We start from the raw sequence: 20,031 nt of genomic DNA, 5'->3' as shown, positions 1-20,031 counted from the left end.
GAGGTGGTGCAGAGATGGAGATGCAGACCTGATGGCCTGTGAGATGAGAGAAAGGATTCAGTGCAGGGTTATGGTGCTGTTCCAGACAACACAGGCGAATAGGGAAATTATTGGGACTACCTGTGAAGACTAGAAATAAATCAACCTAACGTGAAGGTTTTTCTCGCCCTGACAGCGTGAGGCCATTAGGAAAACAAAGAATGAATTAAATGTGGGAAATACAATGGGCATTACATCAGATTCCAGATACGGCAGATGATGAATCGGAGCAGCACGTCTTCTCTGCATCTGGCAGCTTATGTCCTCTGAACGCCTGCCCTGAATCGGCCTTTCTAAGCTAAGGGAAGAAAATACCCATGAAGAACTTTCAGAACGTGACCCATGTACCAGGAAAGGACAGCCCTGAAGTCCTCCTACACTCTTCTGTGCTCAAATGCACAACCACAGGGTTGCATGGAAACGTAACACAATAGCATGGTTGTATGCAAGTCAGTGCTGAAATGCTAGGGAGACTCATAGGAATCCCAAATAAAATAGGACAACTTGAAAATCTTTGGTTTTTTTTTTTTTTTTTTTCCTAAAATGAGTACAGATAGCTGTTGAGGAATATGGGGAATAAAGCAATTTTATTTGGTCTCGTATATTTCCTTGTGCTATTTGTTATCCCAGCATTTCAGCATGGTATAATGAAATTGAGACTGGTTTTTATAGGATAAAGGGAGAAATTGACTCTGTAAGTACAAGGAACTGCCCAGAGGACTTGAGCAGAGAAAAAGGTATAAGGAAATTGGGTAAGAAATTCAGCTCACTTCAGTTCCAAACATGTTTCTTGTATAACAATTCAAGTCACTGAGTGTGAGTTAGAGAATTTGTATCTGATTTTTTCTTTTTAACTTGGTTGCTCATGGAAGGGACGTGTCAGTGCAATACGGGCTGCTTTCTGTGCCCCAGTATAAAGGGCTGCAGTAGGGACTGGAGAGAAGTGGCTTGCACTGAGAGCTGAGCTTGCTGCGTTCTCCAAGGGCAGAGGATGAAGACAAGCAGCAGAACCTGCCCTCCCCTGGTATGGGCTCACTGGGCCACAGCAGGCCAGGTTTGTGTGTGTGCTTGTGCAAAAACCATATGTGGAGCAATCTGGATTAAACTGAAGGATGCTCACTCATATCATCTTATTTAGGAAGTCTCTCCTAAGCCACTAGCTCACACAGTTTGCTGAGTGCATGCTAATGGCGAACAGGGACTGAGCAAAGCTGTATTTTTGCACGCTGCCATAACACAAACACCTCCTGAAGAAGAGCTGCAACAGGAGGAAGGCGATGAACCCCACCGCTGTGACCCGTTAGCTGAATTCCCCAGAGCGGTCAATCAGCGCGGCTCCTCCCCACCGCCAGAGGGCGCTCCGCCCTCCCTCGCCCTCCCAGCAGGGGGCGCTGCTCGCCTCCCCCAGTAGGGGGCGGAGCGCCGCGATAAGAAGAGAGCTCGGATTGGCGGGAAGGACCTCTGCGGAGCGGTGCGGAGATGAGAGCGGCGCGTTGATTGGTGGCGAGCATCCGGGGGGAGGGGGAGCGGTGAAGGCCTGGGCAGCGGTTCCCCCCCTCCCCGTGGGTCGGCCCCCTCCTCCCCCCCCCATTTGCTCCCCGACCCCCACACTTGGCCTGCCCCAGAGTCTTTTCTCGACGACTTTTGTGCCTCATCTTCGCGGGCGGAGGCGTTTCAGCCAATCAGCTCGCGCCGCCGCTGACTGTTGCCAGGCAGATTATGGTAATGAGGTCCGGGCGGCCGCCCCCCCCTCCCGCTTTGCAGCTACCATTGTGAGGTGAGGACAGGTGGGGGGGTTTGGGGCCGCAGCGGGGCCGGCGGCGGAGGCCGGGACGCGGCAACCGCACGGGACCCCCTCAGGTAACGCGATGGGACGGTCCGGGAGGGCAGCGCGGTGCGGGGCCGCCGCGGGGCCGCGCCGGGGGTTTCGGCCGCGTTGTTTTAGTCGCACCCAAGATGGCGCCCGGACCTGGCGGCCGCTGAGCGCTGCGGCCGGGATAAACCGTTCGCTCCCGGGAGTGGGGGGGGGGGGGGAAAGAAGGGCGCGATCGTTCCCCTCCCCCCCCCCCCAACCCCGCGGGAGAGGTACGGTCCGCTCCCCGCCCCAGCCGGGATCCCCCACCCGCCCGGCCGAAGGGAAAGGGGCTGCCCCCACCCCTGCCCCCCTCCCCGGATGGTACAGTCCGGACCCCGGCACCTCGCTACGGGCGGGGGGTGTGTATGTGTGTGTATGTGTGTGTGCGTGCGTGCTGCAGCCATCTTGTTCCCCCCCAGTGCTGTGGGCGCTCAGCCCCCCGTTACGGCGGGCCGCTCGCTTTCCTCGGCCCGCTCTTTAGCCCGGCTCCCCTCCTTCAGGCAGCCGGGCCTTCCCATCTCCTCTCCTCTGCCCGCTCGGCGCGGCCTTTCGCCGGCAGCCCCTGCCCCTCTGCCCCACTTCCCCCCCCCCGGTGCCTCCCTCGGTGGTTGGTGCTGTGTGAGCGTCGGGCTGGGGGGGGGCGGCGGGGGTCAAACTGAGGAGAGCGGCGGCGGGAAGGGGCGCACCTGCCCCTACCTGATTGGCCGCGTGCCTCGCGCCCCCGTTTGCCATTGGCTTAGAGAGAGGAGGGGGCATTGCGCCCCACTCCTCGGATTGGCTGCGGTGGGGCGAGGAGAGTATATAAGGGACGGGTGGGGGCACCTGCGGGCTTCAGCTGCCCCTTTGCGGAGCGGCTCCTGTGGGGTGGCTGTGGGGTTGGTGGGAAGGGCTTGGCGACCCTCACCGCCATGTTGGAGGTACCAGGGTGGGCCCGGCCAAGGGCAGAGCGGGATCAGCCCCCTGTTTGTGGCTCCTGCCGTGTTGGGTGCTCTGCAGGATAGAACGAGGGCCACGTGTAGCTTCTGTGTGTGGGCTCTGATAGCTGCCCACGTGGTGCTCAGGTTGGTTTTTGTAGCAGTGTCGGTGGTTGCCTCAGCCAGATGAGCTCGTTCTTGTGGGCCGTGGGTTGGCTGTTACGTGTGACTGATTTATTTCTTGATGGGGCCTCTTGCTTTCAAGGTTTGTGGTGTTGAGTCGCTGGAACTGCTCCTGTGTTGCTCTGGCATTGAGGAAGTGTTAAACTATCGAGTGAAAATGGAAAAAATGAGGCCTTGGGTTTTTGTCTTGTAGACCGTAAAAAGGCAGCTGACCCCATAAAGGATTCATTATCCTGCATGAGAAACTTCATGTTGTTTGGAGGCTGCTCGTTGTGGATCCCTGGAAGGAGCCTTTCCAAAACTTGAAAACCTCCTTCCCAGGTCTTTTGTTTTTGAACCCGATCTTCGCAGCCGAAGGACTGAAATGAGTGGGCAGTGTTTGCTGTTTGGTTATCTGCACGCAATGCTTCCGTCACATTACTGCTGTATTCGTGGTCCTTATGGGCTTTCGAAGGACGAGTGAGCTCGGTGCTGCCTATCCCTGTGAAAAGCATATCAATATTTCTATTTACAAGTTTTGATGGCGATGGAGACTATATTGAACTTTTTCTTCTATTGCTTCTTTCAATCATCGAATTTTCTTCCTCTTGGCCAAGTCAGAAGATGAAATGCTTGTGAATCAACTGATTTTACAAGAGGGTTATTGGGCTCTTCTGTTGTGATAAAGTAGTTGGTGGTCCCAAGCCTCGTAACACCTTCATTTTTAGGAGCAGTAAGGAGGTGTATTTCTCAAGTTAGTCCTAACACAAATAACCTGTCTCCTGGAATGTGATGCTTTTTGGCACTTTGCTGCGTGCGTTCTTCTCTTGTGTGTGAGCTGTTTGAAACGAAGACAGCTTTATTACCTTGGTGTGGGATGAGATATCGATGTGACTGTTGTTATCTGATGGAATAACTGGCTGCTTGCTCTTGACAAGAAGTTGGTGTGAGGAGCTTGCTCTCATCCTGCACCTCTCTTTGCTGTTAACCTGCATAGGAAATCCTTAGCTCTGTTAATTTGCTTTGTAGTAAGCAGCTACTTTCAGTGCATTTCTGACCACCTGCAGTTGCTGTCAGCTGTGTAAACAAAATTGTAATTAATTTATAAGTGTAGCTCATTATGGAGGCTGACTTAACGTTGTGGATTTTGTTTTGGCTTAAACGAGAGCTGAGCTGTTTGCCACTTCTACTTTTTGTGTCAGTGCACCATAGAAAGATAAGCGGCCTGATCTGTTAGGTCAGCACCTGCCGTCGTGTTCAGGAGGCCTGGTTTGTTCTCAGTTTGTTCTCTTGCACTTCACACCAGCAGTTGATCTGCAGCAGGCGAGACTTGGGGCTGCTTCTTAATGTGCAGAGAAGAGGTTTTGTCATTTGAAAGCGGTGATTTAATGCAGAGGGGTGGGAGAGGGAGGAAAGAAGCAGCACAGTTTGCAGGAATGGGAGCAAATTGCAGCTTTAAGTGGTGGTGGCTTTGGGAGGAGGAATAGGAGACGATGGAGGAGGAATGGAGCTGAGTGTGGTGGTGTGGTTTTCAGTTAAAAAGGTGCATTTGCAACAGTGTAGGCACAGTTTGCTACAGATGCTTTCGTTCTTGTTACTCTCGAGGAAGTGCCTTCCCTGCTTTGTTCCTTTATCATTCTTCTCTGTCGTTTATAAACCAAATCAATTAAGTAAATGAGGTCACTACCTGGAGCAGCTGAAGCCTGAGAGTTGTGGTTTATGGCAGTGGCAGATGCTGAGGATATCACAGGGACCTGAGAACACAAAACATTGGAAAGAAGAAAATGACACAAAAAATATAATAACGTGTTCAGAAAGCTGAGGAGGAGGAAGAAATCAATTATAGGGGTGACTAAGAAGAACATGTGTATAAACATAAATTTTAATCCTGTCTCTCTTCCTACTGAGAACAGGAAGGACAGAGACTGTGAGAAACACTTGGTCATACAAGAACTGAGGCTGCACAGACATCTCATCTAGAGAGGGAGCTGCATCCAAGCAGGTCTGGAGCCAGGTCTGTGCAGCTCTCCTGTAGGATGTAAATCTGCCTTGGAATTCACTTGCAGTTCCAGATTATCTCCTGTGTTTTGTGGGATAAACAGACCTGTAGCTACTTATGTGCTACTTCCAGAGCATAGCTGCTGTTGTGGTATTGTTTTTGGAGCTTGGGCAGTGCCTTCAGTACATCACAAGAGCCCTTTCATTGGTGCAGCAGCAGAGGACTTCTCTTGGAGATCTGAGAGGCCTCTTCCATCTCGTTGTGCTGTGATGGATGTGGTGCAAGGATGCAGCTAGATCAATTCATTATGTGCGATTTGAGGAAAGAGTGAGTTGGTGTTTGGCTGAGTTGTTCTATTTATTATATGGCTAAATAAATTGAAGCCATTTTTCCTTTTGTGGAAATAAATAATCTCTGCTGTCCCAGCCCTGTGTATGATTTCTATTTCTAACTCGCCAATAAAACATAAATATTGTGGCTATATGTTACCTCCCCTCCCCTGCTTATTAACGTGCAGACAATGCACAGGAGCTGAGCTCCTTGAAACAATGTGTGTTTTTGATGAATGAGGATGCAGAGGAAGAGCCAGCAGTCGTGACTCAGTAGTCAATGAGGTTGGAACCCCAGCGTGCTTCCCAGCCGTGCTGCTGCAGTGGGAGCACCTCCTTGCCAAGGAACCTCAGGAAATGCAGCAACTCTGCCTTCTAGGCAAGCTGGGGTAATTAACTTAAGTGTGGGATATAGCTTTTGCAGGCACATGTGATGTTCCTTTTGAGTATCGTAAATCACTTTCATATTAAAAGCTGGAGGAAGACCCCGTGGTCATAAAACCCCCTTTTGTAGCAATCTTGCTGTCCTTGCATATGGTTAACAGTGGGAAAGAGTGGTCAGTGAGCTCAGTACTTAAAGAATTAAGCTAATAGCCACTGCTGTTATTGCTGCAGGGAACTCCAGTCTGTATGCGAGCCTCTTTTACACTAGGGAGTAAATCACATTAGCTTTTTTTATGTGCCATTATTGTAAAGTGGCTTCTCATCTGAGATACTGCAGTGGCTTTATGACTCCCTGCGAAGGAAAGCAGGTTTCTCCCTTTGCCCAGCTTTAATGTTCCCCCCTCGCTGCCATCTCAAAGAAGGGACCAGGGTGGATGTTTGGCAGCTGCTGGCTCTGGTGCTTCCTCAGCAGAATGCTCTTAATTGAACTTGGAGAGCTCTCTGCAGATGAAGCCTCAGGAGTTTTTGTATCTCCTGCGTGGCCCAATGGTTGAAAGAAAGTCTCATTCCCTAACAGCAGCTGTGTGAATACAGGAGCTGTTGATCCTTTTTATGACTTTCAGAGCTGAACTTCTCTTTGCAGCGCTGTGTGGTTTCACTTGTCGATTTCAGTCAGAAATCCTTGCATGTCAAATAAAAAGAGCAGCTGCTTTACCTCTTCTGAGCCCTTTTCTCAAAGCACTGCTCCATCCCATTCCCAGCTGATGGGGTCACAGGGGCACTTCAGGGTGCTGTGCTGCGGATGCTGAGGCCTGCCTGCAGGTAGGCGGTGCTTTCATCAGCACTTGGCCTTTGGGGCTGGATGGCTGCTGCTGAGGATGGCAAGGCTGATGAGGACGTTGGTGGTGAATGAGGTGCTTTGCCCTGAGCAGAGTTCATCCAGAGCCGAACGCCGCGAATGGGGAAAGCTGCTGATTTAATGATACTGCTGGGATGTGAGAGAGGGGTTACAGTGTATTGTAGAGGTCAGCAGGAGTTCTCAAGTAATGTTTCCGCGGAGATGAAGAGCAGATCAAAGGCAAAGAGGCTTTCCATGCAGAGGAAAGGCATCACCATTAATGAGCATTCTGGATTGGATGAGGAAGAACTGAAGATGAAGGCCATAGGTCTGTGGCAGCTGCAGGTCTGCAGTGGGTGTTAAGAAAAGGAAGGTAAATATGAGCAGCATACTGAAATGAACCAGTTTCCTCCTGCTCAGGTTATTGGTTTACCTGCACTTACCTGGTGAGGCAGGCAGCTGGGTGTTCTGGTGCATAGTTGTAGATGAGGGTTCTGTTCCTGCTCTGTGTCTGCTGACTGCACTCCAGATCAGATGCTTAGCAGCTGTGCTGAGGTCCTGTAATGATATGAAGTCATGGAGCTGTGCTATCATGCCACGTTTGCACTGCATCCTGTTGCTGCCTTGCTGTTCTGATGCATTGCAATGCTACTGGGCTGTATTTGTAGCCACTGCTGCTCCAATCCATGTCCTTACCCAGTATGGATTGGGTGAAGCACACCTGCTATTCTGGAGAGGAAAATGCTTGTAAATGGTTCAGCATGTTGTCATTGCTTCCTGCTCGTGTCCATGCTGCTTATCTGGCTGTATTGAAGTGTTGGGGTGGTGACAGAACTGCAGGTCGTGTGATGGGTGACAGCTCCCAAAGTGTGTGTGCCCCATTAGGGTGCCTGTTTTTGTGTGTTTTGCTCTATTGGAAGTGCCTTGTTGTATGAGGAGAAACCTCAGCAGCTGCAAAGCACAGTCTGGGGGCAAACAGTGCAGAGAGCAAGCAGACAATGTCCCCTTGTGTGCCAGTGTGGTAATATTGGCACTTTGATTTTAGCCTGAAGTCTCATGCTTCTGCTAGAAAACTAACAAAGCTTGCAGCTAGACCCTGTGAGAAAAGTGCTTTTCTTTACAGGCATCTCCCAAAGTGCTCTTGTTAGCAGGGTTAATGTGGGCCTAACGTGCTCATTGTGGTTCCTCTGCAGTTAATTTGATAGGAATAAAGTGCTGAGGCTGTATGTGCTGAGCTGGGCGTCTGTTGCTTCCTTGTGCTGCGCGACATCTCTGCTGATTGAAACCCACAGGGGAATCATTAAAATCTTGAGGCGCTCTGGCTGTCAGTGTCACAGCTGTAATGATCTTTGATGGGGGATATGAGGAAGAAAATCAGGTCATGCAGGATTAATTAGGGAGCGTCCTATGTAGAAGGACGGGAACAAAGTTGGTGGTGTATTTCTGTGCTCGGTGTAGGGAAGGTTCCTCAGGTGCCTGGTGGTGTCGCTGTGAGTGACTTTGGTGGTGACAGAACTGATAAGAAGTCAGAGATGGAGCAGTGGTGTAGCATCCCAGAGGGGTGGATCCCAGCCCTTATTTTGTAGTACAGAAGCTCAACAGATCCTGCAGCTCGTGTTCTCTGGCTGCTATTGCTACACAACTGTCTGCATGTATCTCATTTCTCTGGGAAACACCCATAGGTAATGGCACCATTCATAGAAACCACGCCACTGAGCCTCTGAATTGGCTCATCCTGGCTTTTTTCCCTAACATTTGAGATGTGTTAATTTTCAGAACTAGGATAAAACTTGAAATTTGTGTATGCTGCTTTCTTTTCCATCTTTCTACTTTTTTTTCTGGTAGATATGAATCTTCACGTCTAGTTTTATCTATTTAAAACCCTTGTGGAACCGTGAGTCTCCTTCCCACTCAAGCTGTAAGTTATCTGTGCCTAAATGAGCTGCTGGAGTGAGTCAGCAGCTGCCCTCAGACCTCCAGTGTTTGTGGTGGGGAAACTCAGCCAGAGCTCCCACTTGTTGCACCGTGTGGAGAGAGCCATTTCCATACCTTTCTCTTCATTTAATCTCTGATTAATTTAATTGCATTCTTCCTAACGATGTAATTCTATTATTGTTATTTTAAAGATCAAAACAACAAACCGTGAAACCTTTGCCACTTATAGTTGTGAGCAATTAAGTCTTGGTTAATTGATTAAACTACTGGCTGTTGTTAGTCCGATGACCTGAGCTGGCTCTTGTTTCTGACTGCCATTACTTAGCAAGGGCTGTTTGGGATGAACAGAGCTGCACAAAGTTGGCAGGCAGGCATTCAGTTTGATGTGCAGTTGTTCAGGCTGTTGTTCCATTAACACAGCCCTGTTCCTCGGTGGTTCTGCAATCACCAAAAGGTCTGAACCCAATGGAACGAGGCCTGGAGTTCAGTGGAAGTGGGTGGATTAGATAGGATTAATCCTGGGATTTTCTCCTTAATAACGCAGCGAGAAGCCTTGAGATAGCAGGATGAAAGTGTAAGGATGGATGTTTCCCACTATATCACAGCTTATGTGAGCTGTAATAGATAAGTTATGTTTATTTGTAATCGAGCCATGTTTCAGCACTCTGAAGGCATGGCTGGGTGCTCACTGTCCACTGCTGCAGTTCTTTTTTGCCATATTAAGGTGATCTCCTAGCTAAAGCATAGCATGCAGGTGCATCAATTTCTTTCCTTTTTGGTGCCTTTTCTGGATGCCTCGTAATGAGCCACGAGAACAGAGATAGCATTTCTGTTCATTTATCCCAGGCCCTGATGCAGTGTGAGCCCAATAAGTGAGAGCTGCGTGTTGTAGTGTGTTGCTCAGCATGAGACAGCAAATGCTGGGCTCTGGCAATGCCCAGGAATAACTTGCCCAAACTCTGTGTGCGTGGAAGTGATGCAATTTCTTCTTGAATTTATTTCCACCCCCCATATTCTGTTCAGTGATGTTTCTGTGCTGTTGATTTCCACGTTCTGGCTGAGGCCGATGGTTCAGTCAGTGCTCAGGTCTGCAGAGCTTATTCATTCGTGGTGAAATCAGCAGAAGGCACAAAGTGACTGCTTTTTTTCCTTATCTTTTTTTAGCTTGACGTTGAGGAGCCAACTGCTGGCATTTATGGGAATAAAATATGACTAAAATAATTTGCATTTAAAATGCAAATGAATGAAAGCATCAGCAAGGAGCCTTCTGCTTTCTTCGTGGTGCACAGGCAGGGTGCTGGCGTTGGATCAGTCCAGGGAGGCACTGAGTATAAAGCAAAGCTAATTGGAGTAACTGAGAAACGAAATGGGCTCAGCCTCGTGCTAATTCCAGGGCTGTGGATATTTAGTGTGGCACTGGAGATGAAGAACTGGTAAGGTGCTGAACCACTGACTGAACCAATCGCCAGAGCCAAAAAACAAACCCTTCTGAGATTCCCAGTGGCAGATTGAGAGGCCTCAGTAAAATTGCAAGAGGTGAATAAAACATAGCTTGAGAGCAGTTTGTCAGGATCTTTGGACTTGCATCAATTGGAGTTTACGTTTCATTATTCTTATTCTAAAAGTTGCCTTTGTCACATTACCTGAATGCCAGCTGCCCTTCTGTGTGAGGAGAAGGCTGTCTGTAAGTGTGAGGCCAGCAATGCATCTCTGAATGCATCCTTTCCTGTTAGAAGTTTAATGTTGATTTTGGGCACGGTTAATTGCTTTCTGACCTTGTGTGTGCCAGCAGGACCACGTGCAGAATGTTCTGCTGCACGCTTGTGGCTGAGGAGGGATGTGCAGGAGGAGTTCAGTACCCTTCCGTGTGATGGCTGAGTTCTTCCCAGCTCCTGTTAAGGAGAAAATAATTAGGCAACGTGCTTGAGAGTGGAAGATGAGAATGCCTGTGTTAGTTAAGCGAAGCCTGCTTTATTCTGCAGTGTGTTGCTGTAGAGCAGTAGCTGGTAGCTCCAGCTCCCTTCCATCACAACAAAAACTGTGTGATTCTGTGATTCAGTGATCACAACAAAAACAGGCTGTTACACGTGTGTTTTCATATCTGCATCTCCTTTCTTTCTAGCCATGTTACTGAAGATCCCCTTCTCTTCTGGAAGTAGAAGCACAGTGAAGAGATGAATCTATTCAGCCAGACATTCCTCCAGTAGTTATTTCCCATCGTGGAGCACCACGGCAGGGAGGAGATGGACTCGAAGGAAGAAAGTCCTCAGGTGTGGCCTGACTCTGCTGAGCAGGACCAGAATGCTGCTCAGGTGACTTCTGCCTTTGTTTCTGGTTCTGCTGGATTAGGCTCAGTGTAGTGGCTTTGCAATCAGATGTTCCCATTCAGCTGGTTTTTGTTGGTTTTTTATTTTGAAACTATCTGGAAACTCAGCTTGTATTGGAGAGGAAATAGAAACATGCTTGTAGTGATTCCAGAAAGTGAGCTGTGCAGACCACAGCAGTGAGCACACAGGCATTCGAAATGTATGAAATGAAACCAACCAGTAGCAGTATGCATCCAGTGTCCAAAAATAAATATATACGGTTGTGGGAAAGCGAAAGGATTAATGAATATTAAGAAAATATGTGGTCTGTGGCAGCCCATTCTGTTGGCATCAATTGAATCAGCTGGAACTGTGGGTGGACCTTTTAGGAAAGTAATACAGTTTTTTCCAGTCAGACATCTGGGTAGTGGGGAAGAGAGAAATGTTAATTGTCACTGACTAATGTGGTCAGATTCTGCTGTGTGCAGCCAGTCCCTCCATCCCTGAGACAGTGCAGCTGAGAATGTTTAGAAGACTGATTTATTTCTTTGAATATGTTATGAAGGGAGCACTGCATGTCATTAGAACCACAAGCCAAGGAATCGTGGCTTTTCTGGTAACTTCCAGCTTTGAAATTTGCAAAGAAAAGCAGCCTTCAGTAACCCGTGTTCTGTGCAGTGGGATCACAGTGCTGCTATTTGCACGTGGCAGTTAAAAGGTTTGATCAGTATTTGCAGAGCACTCCAAACGTGAAACACTGCATGCATTTTTACTGTAGTGTTTGCATAAGGATTTATTGTATGGAATCAGTGCTTGGCATCCCTGGGGAGTGCCAGGTGTCTTCTGAAACAAACTAAAGGGTGAAATGAAGTAAATAAAATTTGCAGATGTGGCCTTATTTTATGTGAAAACACGGTGATGGATGTGGATACCAAAGCTAGGTTTCCTACTATTTTTTTTCTGTGCGCTGAAAATGGTTTTCAACATGTGAAAGGTGTCAGCAGATAAGTTTGTTGCTATTACCACTGGACTTAGTAATTCTGGCTTATTTTAGGTGACTTTTAGTCAAAATAAATGTATTTGCATTTGAACTGCCCTGGAGGTAACTGTTCTAGTAGCCATTGGAGTCACTGCTTCGTGTTTGCAGTTGTTTCCCTGTTTAAACAGGTGAATTGCCTACTGATGCTGTGTCTGTGCTCCACAGAAGCAATCACAAACATACTGTTGCTGTCTTGTGATAGCTGCAATCCTATTTCTTGAAGCAATAATCAAAGTTAATAGATTCTGCTAGCCAGTTTATCAAACAGAAAAATTTCTTGCAACTATGGAACCAGCTGAAGTAATTATCATAAATCCAGAAAGCAAGATAGAAAATAAACAGTGCACGTAGTGGCAATGCTGAGGCACAGCCTGCAGCAGGGGTGGAGCACCTGGTGGGAAGGCAGGGCCAGCACAGGGCAGCTCAGGTGCATGCAATACACTGAGTGATGGAAGGGCTGCAGCCAGGATCCACCCCTTCCCAGCCCTCGTTTAAGATTGGCACTGGAGGGGAGGGGATTCTGCTGGAGATCCCTGCATATGTGGGGCTGTTGCATTTGAGCAAGTCCTCACTTGCTGCATGCTAGGACTTTGCTGTTCTGCTGTTGTTGCTGCTGCTTCCATTGCATTTCTGTGTACCAATAAATCCCATATGAAAGTTCAAATCGACAGTTCAAAGTTCAAATCCAAATATTTTCTCTTACAAATTTTCAAGAGGTGTTCCAAAACTTGTTTGAATGCGTGCTCTGTACCAGCAAGGTCTTGAGTTAAAATGCAGGGTAAAACCTGGAACCAGTGGTAGTTATTACATCCAGATTTCTATGCTGCTAGCGTAATTCAGATGAGTTTATAAACGTATCTATTATGTGCTGAGGTTTCTGTTGTTTTCCTGACACCTGGTTCGATATTTGGGGCATAAGGTGGTGGGTGCCTCCTGCAGCCGTTTCAGTCCAGGGTCTGTTTTTCTTGCAGGTGCACTTTGTCCCAGAAGCAGGGACGGTGGCACAGATTGTGTACAGCGAGGAGCAGGAGCGTCCCTCCCAGCAGGTGGTGTACACAGCAGATGGCACCTCGTACACCTCCGTGGACACCTCGGAGCACACGCTGGTTTACATCCATCCCGTGGAAGCTACGCAGGCACGTGTGGTTCTGAGCCCACCCCTCCCTTATGGCATCTAGGAAATAAAACAGGCTTGTTTGAGATTAAAGCCAGCTGCCAGCGAGCGGTGTGACTGCAAAATAGCAGGCAGTAACTCCTAACGCTTTTATCTGCCCCTTGCTGAACAGGGACTTCATGCTGTTCGTTTCGGTCTGATGTGCAAATGTGGTAATCAAAGGATGTTGAGGCTATGAATTATGAAATGCTTGTTATTTCACTAAAGGTGGACAGGGTGGTAATTAAATCAAAAGTGTTTCTGAAAATGCTTAATAGTCTCTCCAGAAATTCTGCCTCTGCCTGTATTTGGTAAAAAGCTGAGAGATCTGTGTCTTCTGGAAGAGTCCTTGTTTGCGCAGTGCAGTTTTAATTATTAATTGTAACAATAACAGCCTTGCCTTTTTGCAGAGGATCCTGGTGACTTCAATCTAATTTTGTAATCTCTCTTCACAGAAGTTGTTGATTGCATAGGCCTCAGTTATTTTTTCTTCATAATTATATGGAATATCAAAGCTTTTTTTCCCCTCTGACAGAGCGTGTTTATATGGAGTTAATATAGCATGCATCTGTACCTCTGCATGGATAGACTTTAAAAATCCAACAAACAAACCCACGTAGGCATGCTTCATCAGGGTGCTTTATGTTCTTGGACAGAACAGAGCAATATTGCTGCTAAGGGCCTCTATGTGACACTGCCAGCAGCACTGGCGTAGGCTTCTGTGGCATGATCTTGTCTCTTGTGCAGTTTTCAGCCATATAAAAAGCAGTTCCTATGTGGTGGGCTGTTCTGAGATAAGATACCAAGAGGATATCTCCCAGGAAGCTAATGACCAAGTGAATCTGCAACTCTCTGAATGTTATCACTTTGTCTAAATTAAAAAATGCACTGTAGTAATGAGACATTATCTTGCAAAAAGCACCAAGGGAATTCTTCCCATCTCGTGCTTCAGTTTGCTGGAGCCAGACTGCTGTGTGCTCGGGTGTTTCAAATGTTGGCCAAGCAAGCAGGCAAGCTGCTGTCAGTGCTTAGTGTTCCTCTGAGTTTTGCTCTTCTGGTGTAGCAGCTCTCCCAGCAGAGCTGTTCTTGAGGACTAGCATATGAATACTGGAGTTGTCGTGTCTTCTATTAAATGAAGGCAGACATCCTCACCCTACCAAATTCATGTGTAGGATGTGCTCATATCCACGTGCTCTCTTTTGAAGAGCTCTCTTTTGAACACGGAGGAAGAAAAATGAGTCTGCTGTGTTAACAGGCATGTTGAAAGCCAGCAAAGCAGTTATTCTAATGGGGATTGCATTTTGGTGACAGAGCGATGCTTGCGTTGGGAATGATCAACCCAAGGCCAGCTTGATAAACCTTTTTCACTTTGTCTAGACTCTGTTTACAGATCCATCCCAAGTGGCTTATGTCCAGCAGGATGCCACCACGCAGCAGGTAAGAAGAGATCGTTTTCTTTGGGCTTCAAATCATAAGGAACATCAGTGACAGAGCATAAAGAGCTTACTCTGAATTAGCAAGATGACAACCTTCAGTCACTTACCATCTTCCCAGTGATGGTGAACAAAAAGCAGGTGTTGGTGAGAGACTGTTATCTTGGCCCTTCTGTGCATCAGTGTCAATAAAAAGCATGAATTTATTTTTTAATACATGTTCAACACCAATACAAATTTACTGTCCCAGATATCGTGAGAAATCTTTCAACAGTATTGCTTTAAGTCAGTCAGCAGGCTAATACATCTGACTTTACTTTAATGTCATTCTGCAATGACTGAGTTAGAAATTGTCCCCATACAGACTGATCAAAATACCTAGAAGCCCCTAAAAGCTTTCAAGGGGTAGAGATTGGTTTTGAGCCAAGCTCTCAATCTACCAGAAACTTCCCTGGCAAATAAGCATGGAACCTGAAGGAACTCAGTTGTTGGTTTATTTCTTTTTGGGGGATTTCCCTGGGTTGACATGCTTGTCTGTAGGAAGTGGTCTGGGAATAGAAATGCCCCTGGAATGGCACTGGTGTGTTAGATGTGAATTATCACCATACTGCTAATGCTGTCATTACAGTGTGTATTGGCTTAGTGGAGGGTTGAATGTGCATTGAAATTAAAGCTGCTTGTTTAAAGGAGACCTAAACTGAGACACAGACTGGAAACTCTGAATGCCACAGAGCTGTGAGCTGCTTTTTTTGCTTGTCTTTTGAAGGTGTCATTTTGAATATTTTTGCCATATTAGTTTTGTTCCAGCAGAAAGCCAAAAAATTCTCAAAGCTTATTCAGCAAGCTTTTCCAGTAAATATATGATGAAAGTGGGGGGATGGAATACTTACCTGCAGTGCAGGTGACTCTGACAGTAGGCTGTGAGCTGCTGCTCTAATATGTTGAGCACCAAGGGCATCAGAAGTTCTTGTCTGTGTGTCTTCAGGCTGCCCTCCTTTCTCAGGCTGGCAGCAGTCCCAGCAGAACAATCTCATTATGGCAGTTATTACCTTTGCAGGTGTTTTTACATCAGCATTTCATGTAGGACATCCCTGAACAAAGGCATCTTTGTCTTTGGAAAGTTTTACTTAAAGAAAAAAAAATCTTTAAAATTTCCTTTTAAAATAATGCCTGTATTTGCATTGCCTGGAACTTACATGGAAATGAAAATTAGAGATGTTTGAGGTGTGATTAGCAGTGAGGAGTGCTAATATGTGGTGCAAACAGATGTGAGGTTGTATGAGCCTCTGGATGCTGGCACTGCTGAACAAGGATGCTGTTCTGTTGCCCCTTGGCATCCACCATGGCAGCAGTGTGCAGTTCAGCTGTGATCCTGGAGGTTTCTTATTTGCTTTCATGCACTTCCCTGAAGTCTTTTTATTCTTTTTTTCCTGTAGGTTTATAAGCAGTTTCATAAATTACTTTTAATACATCTTTAAGCTAGATTTGAAGTTTTAAAACTATCTGCTTATGTTATGAATTTTCTTGTGTGCTCCTTTAGTGCTGGCATACTTCACTGTTCTCAGTTCTATCTGATATTTATTGTGCACTCTGTAGTGGGGCAGAGGCTTTAATTTTAGCATCAAAGCTGTTTAACAGTCAGAGACATGAACTTGCAGCCACATAATGTCAACTGTAGAGAAGGATGGAAAGTCATGCAGTGTGCTGGCACGAGTGGCTGCATAGATAAGCAGAGCACCAAAGACAGGAGAGGTGATTCTTGAGAGTTCAGTTCTGCTTTATCACAGAATGAATGGGAAACAGTGTGTGATAATGTGTTAATTTTCCTGTTGCTACACTAAGATATGGTATAAAATTGAACAAAAAATGGATGGCGTGGCCAAATAATGTAATGAAATTGTTGGAGTTCTCTCATCTTTGAGTGCTTGAACCTCCAACAAGGTCAGTACACCTCTGTGTCATTATAATGTCTTGTTTACTTAAGAAGAAGGAATACAGATGAAATCAGGAGATGATTCTTCATTTTATTTTTCAATGGAGAAGGAGGGAAGTAAATTTGGAAATGGAAGAGACAAAGGCCATAGTTGAGTGGTTTGCCAAGAGCTGAATAAAGAGCTCATCACGCTTGGCTTTCGCCTCTTTGAAGCCCAGGCTGGGTAATGCTTCTGCTTAAAGGAGTGGGACATGGGCTGAGAAGCTTTTCAATTTGGGTTTTGTTTTTTCCTGTTGTCTCTGGATTTTTTTAGGCTTTATGCAAGTCTGTCATCCATACCAAAAACGTCATTGAAATGCTGCAGATTTTGACCTAGAGTCGGACTCCAGGGAGCTTTGCATGCAGGGCTCTGCCCGTGTACAAGTGAAAAATGGAAATGATGCAGTGCTAAAATGAGTGCCTATAATTTTAGGTAACTGTGCTCTTGCCTGCTGCTGCTCAGAGCATGAATCCCACCAACCTGTCTGTGCTCGGCAGCGTTGCTGAATCCCCCCAGCAAATGGCTCTGGAGCAGGGTCAACAAGCAGATAGAGTAAGTTGCCAGGCACCCTTTTCTTTTGAATGCAAAAGTACACTGATTTCATTGTCTCAGGTGATGAACTGTGTCTGAGTGATATGGGAGGAGATGCAGAAAACCCTAGCACAGATTTGTCCTGTCTTCATCTCACCATAGAATGTGTTGTGTTATTTTCTCAAGAGATCATATCTGATACACAGAGAAACCTCATCTGAGGGTTGTTTTGTTTTGAGCAAGCACCTTAAGATCATCCTTGCTTTGAGAAACAAAGTTAACAGTAGTTGTAACTCTGACTGTCACATAGGACCAACATCCTCTGGGTGTCCTTGCCAATCTCTTGACAGCTTTACTGTGTTTGGTGTTTCTTGTTCCCTACCTGAGAAACCTGTGTAGCAGATGGATATTCAGTGCATTGCATGTTGGTTAAAATGTAGGGGAAGTCAAGGAAAAAAATCATTAAAACAGTGAGGGAATAAAATAGTCTTGGTGTGATCTCCTCCCTCATTGACTTTTTTTACACATGTGTTCTGGAGATTGTTTTCATCTGATTGTATGATAGGAGAAAAAAAATGTACCAAAGTGCAGGGTTTGACAGTTTGTACAAAACAAGTTGAAATACAGCTTTAGGCTCTGTGTAACTTCCAGAGAGCTTGGACTCCATTGCTGAAACTTTTCATGAACATCCAGACCTTCTGACTTCAGCTTTTTCTTCCTTGAAGTCAGGCCTTGCCAGAGCTGTCCTGAGTGACTGTCAGCAGCAGGGATTTCAAGCATCACTCAGCATTCATGTATCGTGTAGTGTCACTTTCCTTCCTCCTTTCCCTTACCAGAGAAAGCAGAAAGGATAGGCTAGCAGGAGCTTGTAAGAGTGTTTTTCCTTGTGAACCAGTTGTGATTGCTTTCTGTGAATTCTGTCTTCAGGCATCGTTACCGGTGCATAACCAGGTGTTGCCTCCTATGGAGGCAGTGGATGGTTCTGACCCTCTGGCACCGCTGCAGAATCAGATGGAAAGGATGGAAACAAAAGAGGAAGACGACGAGGACGAAGAAGATGATGAAGATGGGGAAGACACTGACATGGATGAATGGGATCCTGATCCACCTCGACCGTTTGATCCCAATGATCTGTGTAAGCATGTGAAGTAGTATGTAGCTTTTCAGCTGCCCTTTCTTTTGCTTTCACCAGGCCTACTAGATGGAGTCAAAGATCTCTCGTATTTTTCACAGTAATAACTGAAGCCCTTTATATCCAGAAATGTATGCTCACGTTGGGCTTTGTCACATAGAAGGCAAAGTGAGATAGTTCTTCATTTTGGGGGAGGCCACCCTCCCTAATCTTTTAAAAGACAGGCAGACTATTGGAATGAACGTTCCTGTATCTGAGACGAAGATGCTTAGAGTGATAAGGCTGTCTCTTCTGAGCTGGTGTGTGAGTGTCTGTCTGACAGTCATGTCCTCTCTGACTTTGTGTTGTAGGGTGTGAAGAGTGTAATAATGCACATCCCTCCGTGTGTCCAAAACATGGACCTTTGCATCCGATCCCAAACCGGCCTGTGCTGACCAAGGCAAGAGCCAGCCTCCCCTTGGTGCTCTACATAGACAGGTTTCTGGGAGGAGTCTTCTCCAAAAGGCGTATCCCCAAACGCACGCAGTTTGGACCTGTCGAAGGACCCCTGGTTAGACAAACTGAGCTCAAAGACTGCTATATCCATTTGAAGGTAAGGGTGTGCGTGTGCTGAGGAGAGGAATTTATATTTGAACTTTGATTTTTGTGAATTTGAATCAGTGGCTGCGACTTGATCAACTGCTTCACTGGACGTGTGCCTGTGTTGCTTCATTTCTGAATGTAACTCAGAAATATGCAGCTTGCTTTGGCTTCAAATCTGTCCTTTTATCAAGGAGGCAGTAATCATGATGAATATTCTAACTTTGTGGTGTTACGATGTATAGGACTTCAAGTATGCAGTGCTGTGAATCACTGTCATGTAGGCAGAAGCAACATGTAGACATAAAAATAGTCTGAGGATGTTTTGCAGCCCTTATTTTGCATCATGCTGTAACTTATTTTGTTTTTTCTTCCTTTCCCTTCTTCCTCCCCCAGGATGTAGGGGAGAGGAGAGATTTTTCTCTCCCGTTCTCCTTGCCAAGTCTATTGGCACAAGATAAACTGGGTTTCACTAATTTCTATTTCTTGTTTACTGGCTTGATCATAGGAGTTTCTCTAGTATTTGCTTGATGTATGGTCCACAGTCTTAACAGCAGTGGTCAGTGTCTGACTAGGAGTACAGACAGGTTCAGTAACAGATTCAGAAGTTCATTTGAAGAAGTGGGTTTTGTTTTTTTTAACAGCTTGAGGCACTGAGAGGCCTGAAATAGAAGAAGTGGGTGTGCTAGTGAGAAACATCGGGCAACATCTGCTGTGTCTGCTGCTGAAAGTTCAGCTGCTTGTGCCTCAGTCACAGCTGTACATCACATACTGTGCCTGACTCTAATCACTACCTGTGTCTAAGTATTTTCCTGTGTACTGCTTGTTCTTGGATCCCCATTGGCAAAGAGATCAGCTATGTGCTCATTGCTTTTCTGATGTAAATGTTGTGTAGTCACAGTAGACTTTGTTTAGAAATTGGAATTCTTTCAAATCTGCTGCAAGAAAGTCATGTGTAACTGATTCTTATTACAGGTGTCTCTTGATAAAGGTGACAGAAAAGACAGAGATTTACAAGAGGACCTGTGGTTTGAACTTTCTAGTGAGGCTCTTTGTAACTGGATGATGTTTGTGCGTCCAGCTCAAAACCACTTGGAGCAGAACCTGGTTGCTTATCAGTATGGCCACCACATTTATTACACAACCATTAAAAACGTGGAGCCCAAACAGGAACTCAAGGTATGGCATTGCTCGTATTTGTGGGCTTACAGTTTCTGCTGATGGAATCGATTTCAATTGCTACCTAATAAGCACATCTCCAAGAGCCAGAAATGATTGCTGTAAATAATTGGAGCATTTTTTAGGGCTTTTTCCTGTGATAAAGCACGTGGTGGCCTGAATCAAATGTCACTGAACTTGGCAGTCAGCCACTTACGGGTTTTAAATGAGTTTGGCTGAGACATAAAATGAGGAAGCTTAAAATTAGAGCA

General features: G+C 46.3%; 1 protein-coding gene across 9 annotated transcripts in view; it reads left to right on the top strand.

The window, feature by feature from the left end:
* The first annotated feature begins 1,688 nt into the window (after nt 1-1,688).
* Nucleotides 1,689-20,031, top strand: part of PRDM10 (PR/SET domain 10) — a 39,754-nt gene continuing 21,411 nt past the window's right edge. For 3 of the 9 annotated variants that reach the window (XM_052697087.1, XM_052697086.1, XM_052697078.1), the window contains exons 1-8: nt 1,765-1,899; nt 10,578-10,767; nt 12,772-12,936; nt 14,331-14,390; nt 16,792-16,911; nt 17,818-18,025; nt 18,373-18,614; nt 19,577-19,780. In XM_052697087.1, the coding sequence (XP_052553047.1) occupies nt 10,699-10,767; nt 12,772-12,936; nt 14,331-14,390; nt 16,792-16,911; nt 17,818-18,025; nt 18,373-18,614; nt 19,577-19,780 (1,068 nt within the window). In that variant the 5' untranslated portion in view covers nt 1,765-1,899; nt 10,578-10,698. Of the gene's footprint in view, nt 1,900-2,567; nt 6,894-8,213; nt 10,768-12,771; nt 12,937-14,330; nt 14,391-16,791; nt 16,912-17,817; nt 18,026-18,372; nt 18,615-19,576; nt 19,781-20,031 lie in introns of those variants that run through there. The other 6 variants (XM_052697081.1, XM_052697083.1, XM_052697082.1 and 3 more) reach the window with 6 other exon arrangements.

Source organism: Tympanuchus pallidicinctus, unplaced genomic scaffold, assembly GCF_026119805.1.
Source record: "Tympanuchus pallidicinctus isolate F22 unplaced genomic scaffold, pur_lepc_1.0 scaffold30, whole genome shotgun sequence".
NCBI classification, from domain to species: Eukaryota; Metazoa; Chordata; class Aves; order Galliformes; family Phasianidae; genus Tympanuchus; species Tympanuchus pallidicinctus.
The sequence above is the reverse complement of the archived record's forward strand: the minus strand, read 5'-3'. Positions and strand labels throughout refer to the sequence as shown.